This window comes from Thamnophis sirtalis, unplaced genomic scaffold, assembly GCF_051295495.1.
Source record: "Thamnophis sirtalis isolate CommonGarterSnake01/CBP01778 unplaced genomic scaffold, rThaSir2_p1.2 scaffold_4, whole genome shotgun sequence".
Taxonomy (NCBI): domain Eukaryota; kingdom Metazoa; phylum Chordata; class Lepidosauria; order Squamata; family Natricidae; genus Thamnophis; species Thamnophis sirtalis.
In genome coordinates this window covers 71,031,668-71,055,318 of record NW_028261384.1, presented here as the reverse complement: position 1 = coordinate 71,055,318, position 23,651 = coordinate 71,031,668, and the positions used below count along the sequence as shown (strand labels likewise).

The following is a 23,651-nucleotide window of genomic DNA, read 5'->3' as shown; positions in this document are numbered from 1 at the left end:
CCAGCTCTATTCTGATTCAGATGCTCTAAATCTGCCACTCTGAAAGAGGAGGAATAATTATGAGGTAATGGAGGTATTTTTCCACACAATGAACAATTAACAAAAACTCAATTGCTAATGGAATCTGATTATTAATAAAGAATAAAGTAGATAACTTAATTAAATACTGTAAATCAATCTATATTCTGCAGAGATTTCCTCATATGAATGAGTTACTCGATTATTACTGAATTCAAGTAGTGAATAAAATTCTTCTACAAAAGATCATCTGCATTAACAAGTGTAATAATGTCCCCAAAATGTCAAAATCATAAAATACATTTTATTTAATACCAATACTATAACTTTAAAATGAGATACTTATATTTTGTAGTGCATTTTGCACGTTATATGATGTGAACTATCTATATCTATACCAGGCTAGATGAAAGAAAAAGAATATTGCTTCCACTACATAGCAGTTCATTTGATTCTAGCATGCTGTGTTAAGTTACATATACTGATTTAGTTACTACAAGCGGTAGTTTCATTAGGCAGAGGGAGGCAATCACAGAAGCAATAGTGTTTAGATATTCAAAAAGGTTGATGTTGTGCATAAAATAAAATGTATTATGATCAAAGTTGGTAATATCTTCTACATAGCATGAGCATTATTAACCCTAATGGCTGGATATCTGTGTGGAATTATATCCCAAAGCCCTTTATGGCATGGGTCCAGGGTAGCTGAGGAGCCATCTCGCCCCAGTAGAATTACTCCATCCCACTTTCTCCATCAGAAGAGTCCTAATATCGAACCTTGTCTGTCAAAAAACTTTGGCTGGGGGTGGTGTGTGTGTGTGTGTGTGTGTGTAAAAAATCATGTGGCCATTTCAGAACAAGTTGTCCTCAGCCAACATCTCACAGGTCTCTTTTCTCCCACCTCCAGTCCCAGACCTTCTCCCTGCCCCATCATACCCAAGTTCACTTTCCTTTTACCTGCAGTTGTTGACTGCCAACCCAGCTGATTCAAAGTTCAACTAGAATCTGGCAAAGGCAATCTTCCTCAAGGCTTCAGAGGCAACATTCCCAAAGCTGTCCAAAAACAGGAAGTCAACCATCAGGCAGGAAGAAGGCCAGGCCTCTTGGGATTGGCAGGGAAAAAGGAGGTCTGTGTGCTATTCGGTCTAGCAAGCTGAAATCTTTCAGGTCATGGCAGATTTCTGTGCACCAGAAGGTTGTGGCTCCTGTGGAAGAAACCTAGTCAGCCACCCAGTGAAGGAGATATGTAGTCCTTCCATAGTTGTAAGAATAAACGCACACCTAGCATCTGAATTTTGATCACATGGCCATACTGGCATTGCATCAGTTGGCACTTTGAACAGGAATATGTCCCTTCATTCAGCACTATCTTAATTTCAAAAGGTCACTGAATGAACAATTGTAAGACAATGACTATCTGTTCGTTCCTAAATGGTAGCTAATGGTTACAGAGTAGTGATTTTTTTAGGATAGAACCTAAGATCATTTATCTCTTATAACTAGCACAGCTAGTTAACACTAATACTGCTTTAAAAAATCTGAATATTTCCTAATGGTTTTCCCCCACCAGGGCAAATATTAAACAATATTGAGAGGTCTTATCCAACTATTTTTCCTGACATAATTTCAGAACTAATTTCAGTATAATAAAGCCCACTCTTATACATATTCTTTTTCGATTTTGACACTACTCTTTCCTTGCTACAGATCACATATGGTACCATTGACTACTTTTTTACTAGCATTTGTATAGTTAGTAATTTCTATGTTCATTTTCCTATTTTTTATATTTTTTACCAATGTACATTCATTTATTTCTTGTAAACTTCTTGCGATGCACATAAAACTTGCACGCTCAAGCCTATTTATCTTATTATATACCTATCCTAAATCTCAAGCACTAAGCAACCATTTCAATTCCATCACTCAGCATACAATTTTCGTACAAATCTCTAAAATACTTTTATCATTTTATAACTTTTATTTTAATTCCAGTCATTCTGCTGAAGGGTTTTGCTTAATCCTACTTACCAAAGAATTACCAAAGTTTGTACCAAGTTATTACGAAAACTCATTTCTGATTCTTCCACTGGTACTCTTTACTAAAAAACAACTAACAGTTACTAGTTCATGAAATTGTATTTTTCATATATAACTATAGGAACCAAGATGATATTCAAAGTTTTTCACCCTACCATTCAAAATCAAATTTACACCTTTATTTCATAGCACATATACATCAAAACCACTCCAAAGCATCAGATCACTTTAATCTTCATCAATTATGACATTTTCCTTTGTCTTAATTTCATAAATATGTATTATTTCTGACTATTTTCCTTTTGCTAATTCATGTTCTTCATTATTTACTCCTCTTACATTTTAATTCCCAACTTTTCTTATGAAATGGTTCTGACCAGAGACACTCATTGATATTGACCTCTTATTCTTTTATCCATATTTTAATCAATGTAATAATTTAATCATTTTTTTACTAATAGAAAGAAGATTTAGATTAGTTTATCAGTGATAGCAGCACACACAGATGCACGTGGAGCATTTTCTTCTAACAGTTAGGCCATGAGTGGCCAATTCTGATGCATTTTTGCCAATATGCTACAACATAATTGTTCTGTAGGGAGAATAAGGCAGGCAGGAACTGAGGCAAGGCAGGTTGAAGCTAACAACAATCTTTATTAACACTTTAAACAAGGCAAAATGCAAGGCAAACCACGAATCAGCAAAACAGCCACATTTGACAGCTGACAGCTCTTTTATAGTGGAACTGTCAGATGCTGAACCAATAGAACGCATTCTCCCACCGGCTGGCTGCTCGCGTCTTAGTCAATTGGGAGCCGGCAATGACTTTCAAGGGGCATCATAGCCCTGAGGACTTAACACCCCTCTCCTCCCAGTCAGCACATGTGTAGTCAGCCAAGTACGCTGGCCGGCGTTGTCTTAGTTCAGGGGAGGCGGCCATAGGAGGAGCTGGTGGAGCGTCCTCTGGAACTTCTGGAAACTGCGCAGCTGTGCCAGCGGGAAACTCAACCACTGCAGGAGTGACTGGGTTCTCAGGTAAGCCTGGTGACAAGAACACATTGGTGGGGGGTGTTGCGTGCGACTCTGGTTACGCTGGAGCAGTCTCTGGTGGTGCTAGTTCCCCAGGGCAGGATTGGGCCTGCCCTGGGCACTGATCTGCTGCGTTAGTGGCCCGCCATTTGAGTTAGTTGATGTGCCAGCGCCACATTTGCCCGTCGCTGAGTTGGATCCTGTAAGAGTAGGGTCCAGTTAGTTTCATGATTTGTTCGGGCAGCCACCTTGGGTTGGCCCCGTAGTTTTGGACATAGACTGGGTCTCCCACATTAAAAGCCCATGTGGAGTTGCCTGTGATGGGACTTTGCTCTACTGCATAACCAGGGTGTAGTCGGTCCAGGGTTGTCCGGAGCCGACAACCCATAAGCTGTTCTGTGGGACTTTGCTTGGTGAGTGGACAAGGTCCATGCTGTGCCAGGAGGTATTGGGAGAGCTTGTCATGCCAATTCCCTGGCCCCAGGCTGCCCAATGCCTCTTTAACTGACCAGACAGTTCGTTCTGCCAGGCCATTTCCGGTCGGGTGGAATGGGGCCGTCGGGGCATGTCGTATGCCATGCTGGCCCAAGAACATTTGGAAGGATGCCAACGTGAACTGAGGTCCGTTGTCAGACACCACCACATCGGGCAACCCATGGAATGCAAATGCCTTCCCAGCACTCTAATTATGGCCTCCGAAGTAGTGGAGGGCATAAATGCCAGCTCCACCCACTTTGAGTAGGCATCTACAAGGACTAAGAAATTCTGCCCCAAGAACGGGCCAGTGAAGTCCAAATGGACTCTTGCCCATGGAGCCCAGGGCATGTCCCATTCCCCAATAGGCACAGAGGGGGAAGCTGGCCTAGATTGCTGGCACTGCTGGCGTGTGGCTACCCAGCTTTCTATTTCCTGGTCAATCTTTGGCCACCACATGTAAAAAGCCTTCATGCTTTTATTTGGTTTCAATAGAGTTTGAAATCCTGCAAGTAATTAATTAATTGTGATCAGGAATGATGTACATTGTTTAAGTCTTAATAATGATGGGAAGCTGAGTTCAATGAAAAGAATTTATTGATTTTTCTCATTTTTTTTATTTTCTTCTTTTTTTATCTTTTAATTTTTAACTTACTTGGTTTTATTATATTCTAGATTGTGTTGGATAAAAAGCTATACCGGGTATGGGATCTGGGAAGTCAAAGTGGGGTAGGGAGGGGGGATTACAGGGGGGAGGGGGGAGGGGGAAACATAGTTTCAATTTTCAAAACAATAAGAATGCACCTGTACATTGTTGCTCCTTTTTCTTTTTCTCTTTTCCTTTTATTTTCTTTTTTTTTCTTCCTTTTTTTCTTTTAATGTTAGTATAAAATACAAATCGAATAGATTAATGAATAGTAGAAATACACCGAAGTAAGGAGTAGAGGGAAAGAAGAGGGAGGAGTAGAGAGGGAGTGAGAGGGGAATGTAAGGAGGGTGAGATGGGGGAAAGGGGAGAGAGGCATGTTAGAGGGGGAGGGGAAGTAGAAGAGGGGAATGTTGGAGGGGAGAAATGAAAGTTGGAGGGGGAGAAGAAAGGGTGTATGGAGGATGAAGTGTTATGTTGGTTTCCTATGGTGGAATACAAGATGAGTTGTGTTTAATCGCACAGTATACAAGTGATTGTAAAATGAAAATGAAATAAAACAAAGTTGTGAAGGAAAAAAGCCTTCATGCGCACAATGCGTGGATGAGCAGTATGCAGGCAGCTTAAGATTGTGGACCTCATCTTTGGGGGGGACTACCACCCTATTGCCCCATAACAGGCAACCATTAAGAACAGACAGCTCATGCAGCCGTATATAGTAGGGGTGAAACCCAGGATCCACTGGCCCCTGTGGCCACCCCCTGCGCACCCAGTCCAAGATCTGGACCAGAATGGGGCCTGATGCAAAGAGCCTGGCAATATCCCAGGTGGATATTGGCATGGGCAATCCTCAATTAAGAGGACTGAAGCTGCAGGAGCAGGTTCCAAGGCTGGTGCTGGCAGGGGGCAGAGGCTCAGGGCATCAGCGTGACCTAAGTCCTTTCCTGGCCTATATTGCAGCTGATAGTAATAGGCAGCAAGAAAAGCTGTCCATCTGGACATCCTTGGAGACAATATTTGGAGAGTCTGGCAATCCCCTGCCAGAAGACCCATAAGGGGTTCATGTTCAGTCACCAAGTGAAAAAAACGGCCGTAAACGTAGTCATGAAACCGCTTTAACCCTGCTACATCAGCCAAGGCCCCTTTATCTAGTTGACTGTAATGTCTTTCAGCCACTGAGAGTGTGCGCGAATAATAGGCGATTGGTGTCTCTGAGCCATTGGGCAGGATGTGACTCAGAATGGCCCCAATGCCATAAGGCGATACATCACACGCCAGTGTTAATGATAGATAGTCACTGTACTGCACTAACAAAGCCTTGGATGTAAGGATATCCTTAAATGCCCTAAAGATGTGAGCTTCCCTAAACCCTCAATGCCAGGGCGTTTTGAAGTCCAGGAGCCTATGAAGAGGCTCTGCCAAAGATGCCTTATGGGGTAAAAAAATGGAATAAAAATTAAGCAGCCCCAGAAAAGCTTGCAGCTCTGCCTTGGTAGAGGGCATAGGGGCTTTCTTAATTGCTTCTACCTTGGTTGGCGTAGGGTGGAGACCTTTGGAATCAACTAGATACTTCAAAAATTCTACACTGGGAATCCCTATCCTGCATTTCTCTTGCTTGAGTTTCAGCCCCGCTTGGTGGAAACGGAGCAGGAATGCCCTTGTCGACGGGCTCTGCTTGATCTAAGGCAGAGATAAGCACATGGTTGAAGTAGGGGACCACCCCTGGCAGCCTCTGAAGCATCCGTTTCATTAGGCTCTGGAATATGCCTGGGGCTACACTAATCCCGAATTGTAAGCATTTACATTTGAAAGCTCCCTGGTTAGTTACAATGGTTTGAGCCATGGCAGTGGCTTCATCTACCAGGAGCTGCTGGTATGCTTGTGCCAAGTCCAGTTTGGCAAAAACCTTTCCCTGGCCCAATGAGTGAAACAGATGTTGCACCACTGGCACCGGGTAAGGATTGGCTTGCAACTCTTTATTAATTGAGCATTTATAGTCCGCGCAAATTCTAATATTTCCATCCTGCTAAATTGGTATCACTATGGAGGTCTCTCAGGGAGAGTGGTCTACAGCTTCAAGCACTCCTTGTGCTATCAATTTATCTAGCTCCAAATCTACCTTGGGGAGAAGAGTAAATGGCACTCTCCTGGGTTTTAGATGAATTGGTGCTACCTGGGGGTCCAAATTAAAGGAAATGGGAGTCCTCTTATATTTACCCAGCTTGTTGTCAAGCACATCCACAAACTCACTGGCTAGCACGGCAAAGGCATCAGGAACAGACTTTGAGCCCCAATGCGGAGAACCAGACAAGCCCCAAGAGGCTGGGCAGATGGCTATCTACAATGATGAAGGGGAGGGGGCCCCTGGAAGTTCTTGCTTGATATGGTGAACATGCCGCAACCCACAATCGGTATTGGCTGTCCCTGATAGTCTCTGAGGTGAAGTGGGCACTGTCTGAGTTGAGTTTTGGTCAGGCAAGACCAGAGATTTGGAGGAGCCAGTGTCCACTTCCATCTTGCAGGGCTGTTCCTCTATATGTACGATCAGGTAGATCTTATGGATAAGCTTGATCAGGGAAGCATGGCTGATAGCCAGTTCAGGCTGTTGCTGGGCACTGGAGATGGTAAAGCAGTCTTCACGGCGTTTGGGAAGTTTTTTTGTGAATTGTTTCGGAAAGGCCTGATCTGCAGACCTTGGCTAAATGTTCCTTCCTGTCATAACGGTGGCATATTGCGGCTTTGAACCTTCAAACTGACCTTGCATGGTTCCCGCCGCAACTCAGGCAGCCCGCCTGAGGTAAAAAAATCAGCCTGAGTCCGTTTTTTCCTGGTGGCCAGTTGAAGCAACTAATCTCCTCTTCCTCATCAGATATGTTTTCGTCATTGTCTTCCTCATAGTGAACGGCATGGCCCCTGCTGGCATAGGTGGCTGGTGGCAGAAATCTCTGAATTTCTGCGCTGGATTTGTCCAACATTTCATTTGCCATGGCTTCATCCACGGCTGCCGGAGGGCTCAGCTCTTTTCACACCAGCAAGCATCGCTGGAGTCTGAGGTCTTTGATACCACAAGCCAGCTGTTCTAACAGGGCCTCATCCAGTACAGGAAAGTCACTGTGCAGGAACGCTGTTCTGAGGGAAGCCATGTAATCGCTTACAGATTCCCCTTCTCTCTGGGTTCTCTGCCTAAACACATAGTGTCTGGCTATGCATGAGGGAGTTGGAGAGTAATTATTTTTAAGTTTCTCCAAGAGAGTCTCCCAAGGCATTGAATGGGCAGATTGAGGGATGGCGAGAGCCCTAGTCGTCCCAAACATCTCGTGGTCACATGCGCTGAGGCAATACCATCTTTTACGGCCACTGGACAAACTGGTGAAGTCATTTGCCACCAGGAAACACTCAAACCGCTCAAGTTAGGCATCCCATGTTTCAGTGGCCAGGCTGAATGCTGTGAATGCCGGTAGACTAGCCATCCTTAGAAGGACAGAACTGAGGAGTTAGGTTTGGAGCGACATCTCGTTGCCTATGACTTGAGGCAGCTCTTATTAGTGACTTCGATTCTCCTTTACCTCAGTCCTAATCCCACCTTTGTCGCCAGTGTTCTGTAGGGAGAACGAGGCAGGCAGGAACTGAGGCAAGGCAGGTTGAAGCTAACAACCCTTATTAACAGTTTAAACAAGGCAAAATGCAAGGCAACCTCAAACTGGCAAAACAGCCACATTTGACAACTGACAGCTCTTTTATAGTGGAGCTGTAAGATGCTGAACCAATGGAACGGCTGCATTCTCCCGCCAGCTAGCTGCTCGCATCTTAGCCAATCAGGAGCCGGCAATGACTTTCAATGGGCGTCGTAGCCCTGAGGACTTAACAATAATAAAACCCAATTTTAATCTAAGCATGCACCACATCCAGTGCAAGTTACAATGTTTCAATTGTAGTTTTCTGAATAACCTAGAGACTATGTGAATCAGAAGGTATATGCAGGATAAAACTGTAATAATTATGGTTCATCACTTAGTCAGCCAGATGTTCAGATTAGATCCGGCATTTTTGTCTATCAAGTCCTTCCCCAGGACTTGGAATAGATAGATATGGATGCTTGATAGTGTTACATTTTTTGTCATTGAATGTAAGATATTCTAAAGCTGCTTTTTGCAACTGACAGTGAATTTGCCATGCAAAGGTGTTCAAGTGGAGTTCCAGTTGTTTTGAGATTGCATCCAAAGGTGCTTATTATTATTGGTAATACTTTTGCATAATTTACATAATTATATTACTATTATAATCATTAAAATAAAATAATGTAAATTTTATTTTAATAGAAGATAACTTATGTAACTCAAGGCTGAATGGTGAATTACTTGATGTTCTCTGAGCTTGGCTGTTTGTTTGCAGATCTTTCATTACTCAACTGTCATTTCTATTGTTATTTCTACTTAAAATTACTTTTCAGGTCTGGAACAGATTTAGCACTTTGACAAACATAATATTCAGTTTTATTGTTTAATTAATTGTTGCTTTAATTGATTGACATAACTAAACTAATAAATGGCAATGACAATCCTAGCTATATTTATTTATCCGTAAGTCCCATGGAACTTAATTGGATCCATTAACATGTTACTTATCTGCAACTTAAAAATGCTAAAGCTTACAACAACTAAAGGCAATATAAATTCTTCTAATATGCTTCATGAGGGAAAAGACTCATGGTACAAAATATTTTTACCAATTTCAAAATAAAAACTGTAAATAAACTGTAACTAATAGCTTCATATTCAAGAAATAGGATAACATTTTAAGACTACTATTTGATTAAATTTCTAACATGCTTGAAAAGCAAATATAATTTCAACTGAAAAGCTTTAAGGATGGGCTCTGAAATTCATTAGAATATAGTTTCTCTTTATGATCTTTGCTTTCAGACTAAATGTGTTTTGTCCCAGGCCTGGCAGTGTCAAAACTATGAAAACATAACAAAGCAGATGTCAAATATTCACAACACAAATATGTTTTTGTTTTTTAAAGTTTTATAGTTTGTTTGTTTTTTACAGTAGAATACAAATTCAGATAGGAGCATTTTAAAAACAATCTTTTAAACTAAGTTTTAAAGATTAGTACTTACAGCCCATTATATATGAAATATGTAAAAACATAGGAATTATTTTACTAATGAAAACACAATAAAAAAGAAAATGCATGTAGCCTGATGGGGAGGGGGAGAGAAAGGTAGGCAGTTTGTCTTAAACTTTTGTTTATATCAGGCTGTACATTTATATATTAAATTGATTCTATTATGATCCCTCTAAAGCAGCCTTAGTATTCTTCTCAGATAGTTTCAATTAAATAGGTCTCAATTATTTCAGAGTAGTTATGCATACATTAAGACAAAAATTTTAGACCTAAGTTCCTTGAAAGCAATAAATCTTATTGCAAAAGGTTTTTTTTCCAAATAAGAGGTGAGTACTTGCTTGTGAGTGCTAGTTTTCTGTTAGTATAGAAAATGCTCATTTCAGTAGATTGCAGGACCTGACTGATCCAGCCTGGCCTTGTACAGTCAATCTTAACTAATTGGGCTGGTCTGAATGGCAGATCTCCAGGGAATGCTGAATATAAGTAGAGTGGGAAGTGAAAACAAAATCCCAAAAGGCAATAGTACACCATTCCTATATTGTTGCCCAAAACCCCCACTTTTCACAAAATCATCAGTTCAACTTCAAGATATTTAAGTGATTTAAATAAAAGGACCTCCAAATATTCCTAAATGTTTTAATAGAAAACTTTGCATAAGAAAGATTTTAAATACTAAAATGACAATAGCGTCAGAAAAGAACAAAACCTAAGAATGGGGAAAAAGTTGTACAGAAAAGAATAAACGTGTTATATGAAAGAAGATACTAAGTGATGCGAAATAAGCTTCTTTGTCTGATCTCTGTGTTCCCAGGAAAAGTCTGAATAAATATCAGTCTCTACTCCTTCACAGCCGTATCTTTTTAATGTTTGATGTATTATTAATTTTAAATATACTCCTATTTTTCCACTTTAAAAAAATCTCAAAGATTGTGTTCTATTTGCTAAAACTAAGAAAATGTTCAATGTACGCTGTGATTTTGAAGGACTAGATACATTGAAGGTAAATATTTCCATTTACAGCAAGATTTGTTAGTCAGTATATGACTTTTCTCATATTTAATTGAGTTACTCAAGAAGTAACAGTTTAAAAATATGCTTTAAAAGGAAGCAAATAAAACATGAAGTTTTGTTTTTCCCTGAAATTTAAAATTACTTGGTTAACTGTACATATGTATAATGCATAACAAAATCTAACACATTGAACAATTTTATGACTGATAGTAGATTAATTTATTATAGATGGTCTAATAGCCTTAATTGCAAGATGGTCTAATTGCCTAAATTGCAAGAACTAATTGCATTAATTAGAAAGTCAATTTAGTCAACCCTTGTCCAGCATACACATTCACAGCAATTTGTTGGTCCAAATAACTCTCTGTTGATTATAAGATTAACATCATTGTTTTTGGCAGCAATCATTATATGTGTGGTAGCACAGCAAAATGACACATACACATTTCATTCTTGAAAGAGGTAAGTGCCAAAGCTGATACTACCACATCTGCAGTTCCAAATTAAGTAAAACAAATCAAGAGCAGTTTTGATAACTAGAAAAGTCCACCCAACAAAAAACATTTACCCATATGCATGCATAAGAATATTAACACTTTCTTCTCTGGCTTCAAACAAATGCATGTATTTGTCCTCCCAAAATATAGATCGAAATGGCTAAATTTCATTGAATTTTACAGGAAAGCCAATTTAGCAAAATGTACTACAATAGACTGAACATGCAATGGGAAAATACTCTGTGGAATGTCATGACATTTGTGTAATAATGTCATTATGCATATGATGCAAATAAGCAATTTATTATTTGTGTAAAAAGTTATTACACAAACAAAAATTATTCAATTTATGCATTTTAATGGAAATTTGTGAATGATAGCCTTCTTCCACTTACTCAAAAGGTATGTTGAATATACTTTTGCAACTGTATTTTCTAAAATGAATATATTACCAATTTAGAAATGAAATGCATTGCCTTTCATTGGTGAAAGCAGCAGAACTTACTTTTTCAACACCTGCATGTCATACAAGTTCATTCAGTTCAGGTTTTTTTTTTTTGGGGTGTCTATGTGGATGTCTGTGGGGGGGGGCACTACATTTTTTTCCCCTTACAATATTTTTGAAGGAAAAGTGTTCCAAACTAAATCTCCTCCATTGTTCTAATCAGTATAGATCAGAAACTCTTGAAACTTCTTCCATTTTGTAAAAATTGATGAAAAAAATAATAGTATTTATTATTTCTCAAAATACTTTTTAAATGTTTCATTTAATATTATACATCTAAGAAAGGTTGAAATCAAAAGGTGTAATCTAAGTACCAAACTATCTTTCAATACATGTTTTCTCTGAAAATTGTCTTCACAAACTATTTATTTAGGTCAGTCTCCCACACTGCTATATTTGAAGATGATTGTAAATTTATACCTGAGAATTAAAAACTCTAATAATTCTGATAATTATTTAACATAAAATTGTGTTTATTATTTATTTGTTTTGCTTTCTCTTAAGAATCTAAAATATATGTTTAGACTTTAATGTGGCTTGGCATACAAAAAAAGACAGAAATTGGTGTCTGATTTATACCTATAAACAAAATATTGAGGTTGTAATTTTCCACTTGGATACACTCATTGACATTATGTAGATATCAGTGAGATATAAGAGCACATAACTGCTGCCTAAAATGTTGCATCTGATAAGAGCAAAAGCAGGTGTCACCTGATAATAAAGAAATATAAATACAGATACAGAGATATAGATAATTTCATAACGTTTTTATGTAATTTTTTTAGTCAGAGCAAATCTGCTAAATGCTTGAACTCAGAAAAGCTATGTATAGACTAGGAGTTTTCATCTAAATTATTCTTCTGATCAAAGTAGCAGTTTAATTCTCAGATGGTTAGAGAACATTGTATATATTTGTAGATAACTATATATTCTGAGTTCCTTTTGATGTTGATTTGTTTATTGCTGAATTAATGTAGCAGCCTTCTAGAGAACGTTATTTTTAAAGTTTGTTTCACTGTACATTTTAGTGCCCTGTATCCTGCAATATTTTCTCACTGAAAGCCAAACACTCATATGCAGATTCTGCATTTATTACATAATTATACATGTAAAGATTTAGACATCAAAAATTACAGCATTTCACTCAAAATAACAAGTGCATATCAGGAAATTCAAGAAACTTTATTTCACACATGGGATGAACAGTAATTATAAACTGAATTTTGTTTCTCAGAGTAACTCTACACAAATGTTCCTTCTGAATAGTTCTTATTTTAAAAAGAAAGTGGCCATTCAATCTTGGGCCCTCATATCTCATATCTACTTATGATTTGATCAAACTAATTTTAATAACACTAAAACAATTGCTTAGTTTAACTAAAAACAATTGGAATGTTTTTGTTGTTATTGATGATGATTTACTTACATCATAATCACCATAAGGCCAGTAAAATAATAATATAGTTAGTTTTTTATTTATTTATTATTAAATAAAATACAATATTGCCAAAGAAATTACATACCGATACTGATTTTTTTAAAAAAAAATTAAAGTCATTGAAAACAAACTAATAGGAAGGAATTAAAGAAGTATCCGGTAAATACTTATAGGCATATTTACACAATGACAAGCATTTTAACATTATAAAATATTATTTGCCCCCAAAATGCATGCATGTTCTGGCCATATTTATAATTTAGTCATGTGTCCAGTGAAAGAAGGTAACATTTAAAAATTATAATCTACATCAAGCCAGGTAAATATATTAATTGCCATTTATTTTAGTGGAACCTAATTTTCTGTTTTAGAATGTTCTAGTAAAATAAGTAAGTGTAACAGTTCAGTGCATCATTCTCCTGCTCAGTTACATGATTACAATCTAAATGAGATATTAAGAAATTCATGGTCATATTGCTGATTTTGATTCATTGTTACTTCATTTATTGGGAAGGGTTAGCATTTATGAAATTATGAAACATTTATTTTTTTTCTCATTGCATCATTTTTCAAATCAAATTCATTTCCCATAGCTGATATTTGTTCTGCATGGTAAAACTTATAGCTCCTTCAGGCAAAGGTGATTTATACTAAATATACTTTAGAGGTTCCTTCAGTACCATTTACCTAATGATCTAAAAGATCTTACAAAAGGCACCTCTTGCCTAATTTCTTTAGATCAAACTTCATCAGAAAGGATTTAATTCTATATTTACATGGAATCATTTTACTAGTTCATGTTCTGTTTCAAACAGTAAACAGTGGATTTGGTTGATCAGTTGTTAGGGTTTTTTCCCATTTTAACTCAGCAAACTTATTTGCTATTGTTGAGAGCGCTACTGCTCTGAAAAATCTAATGGCAATTCGGAGCCTTTTCACAACTCAGAAATGAGAAAAAATAACTGCAAGGCTATTTTTTCCCTTCTTCCCTAGTTTTAATATTTTTATTAATTATTTCACCTTCATTAAAAGCCATAGAAATAAAGGAATATGCTGTATCTCCAAGGTTGAACAAGATTAAATACTAATTTGGAACCATTTGGAACTTTGGACTGAAAGCATGTACCTTTCTCAGCATGTACCTAGTCAGCTTCCACCAAGCTCTTGGCCAGCTTTCAGCATACTTCTTTCCTTTTATCCCCCCCCCCTCTCTTTTTTGATATTGGAATTCTGTTTTCTCACAGGGTGACAAAGGTTTCTTAGAATATACAATAAGAGATAATACACTTGCACACTAAGACTGGAAAAATACACATTCTCCATATAGGTCCAAGTGGGATCGAGTCACAGCAAACATATTTACCATAACTACTTCTGCCTCTGTTACAGTTAAAAAAACATTAATTGTGAACAGAGATTAAAAGTTACAAACTAATGTTATTTCATTGTAATAGATATGGTACAGTAATATGGTCACTGCATTCTATCTAGAGCATACATTTATAAAATACACTTGAATCAGACATTTATTAAATAACTCAAGTCGTTAAGTTGTTTGAGTTTTACATGCTTATAAAAAGAATTGCCATGCAACATTTGGAACTATCTAATATGTAGAATTTGTAATGTGACATTTAAAAAAGAAAGAAAGTGTGAATTAAGTGAATCAGACTTAAACTATGAATAAATTCCTTTGCTGTCTCTAATCAATATTATCAATACAAAGATAAAACTAAAAGAAACAGTTTGCTAGACGTTATAGAAGCAGGAGGAACAAAAATGAGCTGTCCCTGGCACCAAATGCCATCCCTAAAATTCCACTCCTCTTAATTTGGTGGTAACTTTAATTTAGCATGTAAGTATGCAACCCACCCCCCAAAGATTAAAATAAGAGCTACACATTTTGAAGCCTAATTATTTTTCATATAAAACATTCTAGAATGTAAATGTCTAAAGAATTAATAATTCTTAATTAATTTAGTTTTAAATCATATATCTTCTCAGTCTACCAAATTCGATCTAAGGGATTACAGTTTGAATCAGTGTCATAAATTGGAACTATGCTATTGCAATGAGCTTGTTCTCTCTTTCCAAATAAGAGCAAGTCCCTACATTCATTTTATAGCAAACTTCTGAAGTGGTTGTTAATTGCAGACAACTTTTCTGCTAGTATTAGAATAAAATAAATTAAAAAAAAATATTTTAGTAAAACACTGTAAGAAAAATTACATGACTGATATAGTGCATTAGAGAATAGAAAAATCCTTTAGAAGCAATACTCACTTCAAATGGAAATTAGTAATCACACAAAGTTTTGTCATTTAAACATGAAGGGACTTTGAAAATATAATATGGTATATGTGAGGAGAAGGACACTAAAATATGAGAATTATAAGTAGTTTAAAAAACTGTTATACTTTAATTAAGGATATCTAGCAAAGTTCCTCACATATCTGAAAGCTGAATAAATTCAGATACTAGATATTACTGAAGCTCAATTGTCCTCTGGAATTGATTGATAAAATAAACATTTTGGTGACTTAATAAAACTGTGCAGTAATACTTTCAAAAATCCCCCAAAGGAAAAGGTGATGGAGAAGGAAATTACTCTGAGGACAAATAATGTTGCCAATTAAGATACTTTAAATATAATATAAACATGTGTGAAATGGTATCTAAACAGTCCAAATCAAATCAGCTTGGAAATGTCAATTCAATCCAATGATTTTTTTTAAAAAAAAACTGTTTTAGTGCAAAAATCTAATTCAGTTCAGAAAATCATTATAGAGATTTTTATTCCTGAATCTCTATCCTCTAAAATTAGAACTAGAACTAGTAAAAAACAAAAGACTTTACTTATGTTCTGTCCATGAAACTATCTGACATTACAGCTGTGGGGAAAAGTGAGATATTCTAACAGTAGATATTTTCATTGGATGTTGATAGCCTCAGTCATAACTCTATTTCCTTATATTTCCTATCAAGACTGATTAACATTTAGACCTCAATTTAATAATAAAAATGATTTATGACAAAACTATTAAGTATTTTAATACCAAAAAAGAGGCTATCAAACATTTAAAAAGCAATTAACAAAATATTCACATATTTAACACTAAGAACTGTATTAAATTCTTAAATAATAGTTAGAGCTACTCAAAAAAGGGAACAGTTACTTTAGAGAATAAAAATTAAATCAGTTACAATCAGACAGGATATGTTTAATTAAACACACAAAAGGTAATTTGTATTGCATATATGTTTCCAATTTTCTTTCCCCTCTATAGCTGTCCTTGTTTCTTTACAACTTCTCTCAAAGACAAATTTCTGTGAAATATTCAATAGGTATATATGGGCTAAGACCTCATACTGAAATTCACAGGAGTAAATAGGCCCTTTCTATGAAATCAATGGAATGAGTCCCCATTAAAAGTACTTTCTAGTCATGTTTATCAAAATCATCCCAATGCCCTTCATGACATTTTTGAGTGCATGTCTAGAATACTAGATTGTTTCATTATTGGGTCAAATAAAATACTGTCCAGCCAAAATTAATATTTTGTTTCCATTTAATAGAAATTGTAGAGAATTAAGCTTTACCTGAGAATGATATTTGATCTGAGTTATTCCTTTTGAAGTCAATGTGACATGCATTGGGTTATATTGTTAAGAACATGCTGGCTATTGAAATCATGTATAAATATGTTGCAAGGCCTTGCAGTTGTTAATACTAAATATAATATTTTCATTAAAAGTACATTATTTTATCTTTACATTATAAATTTACATAATTCTAGGAATACTTTAAATAATTTAAACTTCTCTATCATTTTAATAGTACTTTCACAGAAATTTTCTATTAAAATAAGTAGCAGCCAATGATAATCAGGAAAACATTTTTCTTTTGGGAAGAAAAGTATGAATAAATGCATTCTGAAGCCAAAAAATACTTTTATTTATCTCCTCCCTTCCAAACATATGTACATTTTTAAAGAATTACATATTTATATATGTTTATGTTTATACATGTTTATACATTTGAAATATTACTTTGCAATCTAGAAAAGTCAAAATGTATTCTCTGCATTAAAATGTATGGTAATGTCCTATGTGAAAGAAAATTATTTTTTAAATCTCTTTTGTGAAAGAAAATTATTTTCTTTCTTTCAAAAACCTCTTTTTGTACAAAAACAGGAAATGATAGCTTATACAAAGGATTATATATTTTAGCTGCAATGTTGTAATTTCCTTGTTATAGAGAATTACTTGATTCTTGTGCCTATTTGTCTTTCTGAGAAAAACATAATACGGCATATATTCTTATAAATATTGCATGGTCTTTTTTCTTGCAAAAAATATTTTGCAGTCTCACAAAATTACAGACTTTTATTGGAGATAAAGAAGCAACATAATTTTGATTGTTGCTAAAGGTATTCCTCCCTCAAACCTGACACTTTTACAAGATGCAAACTATACATGCTTTAGCATGTTGTTCTTGAAATTTTGTACATGATAATCACTAAAAAGAACTCCCTGAGAAGCAATGGCTATAGAATTGAAATGTCACATTGCATTGTGCAGCATTGCTCCTGCTCAGACATGTATCAACATCTATCACTCAAGCACACCACCGAACATGCTTTATTCCCTTTTCTGATTAGAGATTACAGTTGCTTGAGTTGTCTTACAGAGTGTCATTGGTTTGAATGACAGATGCCCAAACTAGACTGCTACTCTTATTTTCATTTAGATATCAAACCAATATTGCTGAAAAGCTATTATGTCATAAACTATTTGTCCAGTTGTTTAAAACATAAAATACTTATATTCATGCATCCTAAGAAACAGGGATAAACCACAAAAAGTATTTTTGATTTCCTTACTCATTAAAATATGTAAGATTAATTTCTTAGATTACTCCAAATTATCTAAACCACTTTTCCAGAATATGATAATAATATCTAAGAAAGAAGCATTATATCTATTCCTATTTTAAAAGAGATTCCTACAAAAAGGAAAAAACCCTCTTGGAAATGCTTAAGAAAAGTTTACTACACCCACAGCTTCCTGACAGGTCATTTTCATGGTGTAATACAAAGAATACATAACCCTTTGATTACATATTTGTACATTTCAGTTGTTTATCAATTGCTTAACAAAATAGATAGATGACAGTGGTCAATTTTTTAAGAAGCAGTTATATTTGTATCTCAAAGCAAAAAAATTGTATGCAACAAACCATTTGCATGAAGATGCTGTCCCACTGATTTCTATGGGACTCATGCATGCAATTTGTCAATTTCAGCTAAAATCAATAAGGGCATGCTATTCCTCAGGCCAAACTCTTATCAGTTAGTAGGCACATACTCTCAAGCAGGACAGAGAAAGCTTGTGCCCATTCTCCTTTCCCTAGAAGTTGGTTCTTCCAAATACGAAAGCTTTATTTGCTTTCTCTCCTCTTCTGGTATCGAGGCAGAGGCAACTACAGCCCCCAAACACGAAATACCGAGGCAGACTTACCGAAGAGCTTGCTGGGAGTGTCCTCGTTGTCATTTGATTCCACAGGCTCAAGCAGGGACTTATCCAGCTCGTCGTCTGAAGCAGCTGCCTTGTCCTCACCTCTCAACTCTGCATTCATTTCACTCTGCACTGACAACAAGAGCTTACTGACTTGTCCAGTTATCATTGGATCCTAGGATGGGGGAAAAAGAGGGGGAAAAAGTGGTAGCTTTGATGTGCGTTCTCTCTCTCTCTCTCTCTCTCTCTCTCTCTCTCTCTCTCTCTCTCTCTCTCTCTCTCTCTCTCTCTCTCTCTCTCTCTCTCTCTCTCTCTCTCTCTCTCTCTCTCTCTCTCTCTCTCTCTCTCTTATCTCTTGCTGCTCCTGCTGTTATTGCTGGCTGCAGTCAAGTGAAGAGCTATTACAGATCCAATGAGTTTTCCATTACTCCCCACCCTATTAAAGCTCAACTAGCATGTGAAAGATTCCGGATGCTTGGAGAAAAACTTCAGTGAAAGCTACATAGCCAACACAGCTTTAATTGTGAGATGCACTTCTTCTGAATGTTTTTTACACTTCACTCTTTAATGTAATGTGGTAAGAGGGAGGGAAATGTAAGCACTATGGTCGAGCAGTGCAATAAAAATGGCAATGCAAAAATGTCCTAGAATTATTTCTCAAAAAATTCACTTCTATAACATTAATCATATCAGAAGAAAAAACTACACGGTATAAATAACATTTCCCGAACACCCCACACCAACATTTAAAAAATTAAAATAGAAATCTTTTATTTTATCATATATAACAAAGCAAGAAGAAACATTCATGCATTGTTTTGGGGTTATTAGGCTTCAAAAGTCCCTAATCATACACACATGGAACAGATATATATATATATATAAAAACAAGAACACTCACATTCTTAAAAAAGAAAAAAAACTTGCAATGGATGCTTACTAAAGTTTTGTAATCCTTCTTGTTTAGGACATTATAATTCTACCAAACCTACACACACACACACACACAGAGTAGCAATACATGTATATCGTCTTTAGATATTTCTTGATTATCAGGATATATCGAATCTTCTCAGAAGAATGAGGAGAGGGGAGGAGCAATTTTAAGTTCCCTAACATCTACCCTTGGTTTTGCAATTAAATCAGCCTTGGTGGGCAAGTAACCATCTCATGCAATTTCCCAACTATTTATTTTCAAGTTCATGCTGGTTCTTATATACAGAACAGGTGGCCAGTGTGCAACTAGGCTGGTTAGTATGTTTCATCTGCCCATTAACATATTGGTCAGTGGTTGCCTATGGGTTTTTAATATATTCATGTTTGAAAAGTGAATTTGATATGACACATGATAATCTATGAAAATGTTAATCAATACAAATAGTTTAAGATGTCATCAAATGCACTTCTTTGGTCAATACTCATATTGCCAAAAACAATGTCACTGTCACTAGGGTTTAATTTGCACAGCCTTAAGTATTGGACTCTGTGCATCAATGCACTCTTCGTCAAATACTGTAGGTAAACACATTTTCTCCCTATTTAAAGCTAAACCACTCAATGTGCATTTAGTTCAAGCCGAATCCTCCCTTTTGAATACGTTGATAGGTCCACTGGAGGGCAAAATTAATACTTAATTGAATCTCACAGTCATCAAAATAATCAATACTTTTTTATTATTTATTCTTTACAGTCTGTTGACTGTTTCAAATCTCAGAGGAAATGGGGTGGTAAGGAAGGATTCATGGCTTTGAAACACTGTCATTTAACAAGGTAATTTTCAGTGGGGCATTAGGGGTTGTGAAACATATAATAAAACAAAAATGGTGGCTTATAATAGAAGGAAAGAAAAGAATTATATTTCTGCCATCTAACAAAACAGGATAAATAAAAAAGAAGCAAGTGCTGTGAGAGAGAAACGGAGGAGGGGAGGGAGGAGAGAGATTGGCTTTTGAAGGGTTTTATCATATCAAGAGCAGAGCTGAGCTTTCATAATGCTGACATTTCTCATCCTGACAATCCTAAACAAGTGGAAAGGATGAGATCGGAGATATCATCTTTCATCACATTCCCCAGCTTAAGAACCAACATGACAGCTCCTCTCCCCTTTACACTGTTAATTACTAAATAAAATACTACTCTCTGTCAGCATTAGATTATTGCAGATAGCATCCACTAACATTACTCCGTGGTTGTTTTTCAGATGGTTATTGTTTAGGGGCTTGCTTGTTTGTTTTTTCTTTTAACTCCAATAATACTTACCCCCACTTTTCCAGGAAATAAATTAATCTACTTTTGACTTAAAGTACTTCAAATGTAACTTGTTCAATCAGGGGGAAATCTGCAACATTTCTGGCTAACTAATCCAGATGCATAAATTAGTTTGAATTTGGCAGATATTTTAACTAAACTTGGATAAGTGTATATCTGGAATTATCTTATTTTTTTAGTAACAGTATCTGCTACATTCAATATATATTATATTAATTATATTATATTAATTATATTATATTAATTATATTATATTATATTATATTATATTATATTATATTATATTATATTATATTATATTATATTATATTATATTATATTATATTATATTATATTATATTATATTATATTATATTATATTAATTATATTAATTATATTATATTATATTATATTATATTATATTATATTATATTATTATATTATATTATATTATATTATTATATTATATTATATTATATTATATTATATTATATTATATTATATTATATTATATTATATTATATTATATTATATTATATTATATTATATTATATTATATTATATTATATTATATTATATTATATTATATTATATTATATTATATTATATTATATTATATTATATTATATTATAATATTATTATAGCATTCATCTGTGAAAATTGACATTTGTGTTACTTTTAGCCTGCTTCAGTTTGTTACCATCGAAGACCAGTATAAGCAATGAACAAATCACCAACAATTTAAGTACATTTATAGAATGAGCTAGCTGGCATCTAATGAGTAAGATATAGGATACAGTCTATGTTAGATCATAATATAACATTAAAGTTATATTAGTATAATTGCATTAAAAATTACAAAATAACAAAAATTATCTAAAACTATTAATATCAAGGAAGTGGTATCTAAAATATAGATAAATACAATTACAATGAATGTATTATAGAATTCTGGGCCATCAGGGTTTGATGGATCCTGTTCTGCTACACAAAACCTAGTTACATGTGCTGTAATAAGAATTATTTCAACGATGACTAACATCTGGGCATAAACTGAATCTAGGTGAACAGGATATCAGCTATTCAGAGAAAGTATGAATCTAGTTCTGATGCCTCCCAAGGGCAGAATAATAAAATTGAAAGGAACCTTGTATGTCTTCTATTCCAACTCCATACTCAATACTCAAGCAGAAAACCCCATATTATTTCAGACAATGTCCAATCTTTTCTTTAAAATCTCCAGTGATAGAGCACCCACAACTTCTGAGAGCAAGCCATTCCAGTGATTAATTGTTCTATCAGGAAATTTCTCTTATTTCTAAGTTATTTCTTTGATTAGTTTCCATCCATTGCTTCTTGTTTTGCCTTAGATTAAGGTGACCAAAATTTCAGATTGGTAAAGAGGGACACCTTTGACCGGGGGGGGGGGGGGACTTGATTAAAAAATTTATACGGAGCAACACAAATTTTCATACAACGCAAAAATGGTATTGTAATATTTTTTTTATTTCAACATAACTACAATTTACAAATATAAATTGTAACTGTTGCCAAACATCAAAATTTTGATCACGTGACCATGAGGATGCTGCAATGGTCACTAAGTGTGAAAATGGTCGCTAAGTGTGAAAAATGGTCATCAGTCACTTTTTTCAATGCCATTGTAACTTTGGTCACTATACCACCTTTCTTGCCACAGTTCTTAAGTGAATAACTGCAACTGATAAGTTAGTAACATAAGTGAATCTGGTTTCCTTATTTGACTTTGTCAAAAGGTGATTATATGACCCCAGAACACTGAAACCATCACAAATACAAATGTGTTGCCAAACATCAAAATTTTGATCACGTGACCACGAGGATGATGCAACGGTCGCTAAGTGTGAAAATGGTCATCAGTCACTTTTTTCAATGCCATTGTAACTTTGGTCACTATACCACCTTTCTTGCCATAGTTCTTAAGTGAATAACTGCAGCTGATAAGTTAGTAACGTAAGTGAATCTGGTTTACCCATTTGACTTTGACCCAGGGCACTGAAACCATCATAAATACGAATCTGTTGCCAAACATCAAAATTTTGATCGCGTGACCATGAGGATGCTGCAACGGTCGCTAAGTGTGAAAATGGTTGCTAAGTGTGAAAAATGGTCATCAGTCACTTTTTTGTAACTTTGGTCACTATACCACTTTTCTTGCCACAGTTCTTAAGTAAAATAGTCTAAGACAATTTAAAAAAGAATCCACACAGAATAAATTGAAGTAAAACATTTCAAACTATTCCACACAGAATAAATTGAAGTAAAACTATTTTTAAAAATTCTATGCACAATATATTTCAAAGTATTGTGCATAGAATTTTTAAAAATGGGTTCACTTCAATTTATTTTGGATAGAATCTTTTTTTAAATAGTCTAAGACAATTTAAAAAAGGAATCCACACAGAATAAAACTATTTTAAAAAATCCTATGCACAATAAATAAAATATTATTTTAAAATACATTAAAAAATGTATTTTACAGAAAAAACCCAGCTCACTTACCAGCAGGCAGGAACTCCAAATCAATCCAGAATGATGTAGATGTTAATACAAAGAACTGAGCAAATTAAAATAGTGAAATTAGTCAGGGAAATATTTTTCAAAGAAACTTTACCACCATTTTTTTCACACGAGCCGACCTCCAACCTCCGTGCCCCTCCCCTCCAGGAAATCCAGGAAGGAACACTTGCGACTTCTCTAGCCAAGTATTTCCTGGAGCTCTATGGTACTGGGTCATCTTTTCTTATAAAAGTAAGTAAAACGGGTGTGGGGGGTCCATTTTCTTGCTTTAACATTTTATCTTCAATGAAAGTACTGAGACATAGAGAGGGTTTAGACAGAGTGTCTTTTGTCTTGCCCCGGTTAGGATTTCTTAAGCAAATCCACTGGGCTTTCAACATGAAGCCAGAAAATTGGGACTTTTTAAAAACGCCCTGGGACACGGGACAAATTGTTATAAATCGTGACTGTCCCGCCAAAATCAGGACGTCTGGTCACCTTACCTTAGATGCTTTGGAGAATGGATTGACTCCCTCTTCTTTATGGTAGCCTCTTA

General features: G+C 35.4%; 1 protein-coding gene across 3 annotated transcripts in view; it reads right to left on the bottom strand.

Moving 5' to 3' along the window:
• POU6F2 (POU class 6 homeobox 2) overlaps positions 1–18,586 on the bottom strand; it is a 416,297-nt gene extending 397,711 nt beyond the window's left edge. For 2 of the 3 annotated variants that reach the window (XM_087713105.1, XM_087713106.1), the window contains exon 1: positions 18,312–18,586. In XM_087713105.1, coding sequence (XP_087569231.1) covers positions 18,312–18,477 — 166 coding nt within the window. In that variant the 5' untranslated portion in view covers positions 18,478–18,586. The remainder of the gene's footprint in view (positions 1–18,311) is intronic. The other variant, XM_087713107.1, reaches the window with a different exon arrangement.
• Between the last annotated feature and the right edge of the window lie 5,065 nt (positions 18,587–23,651).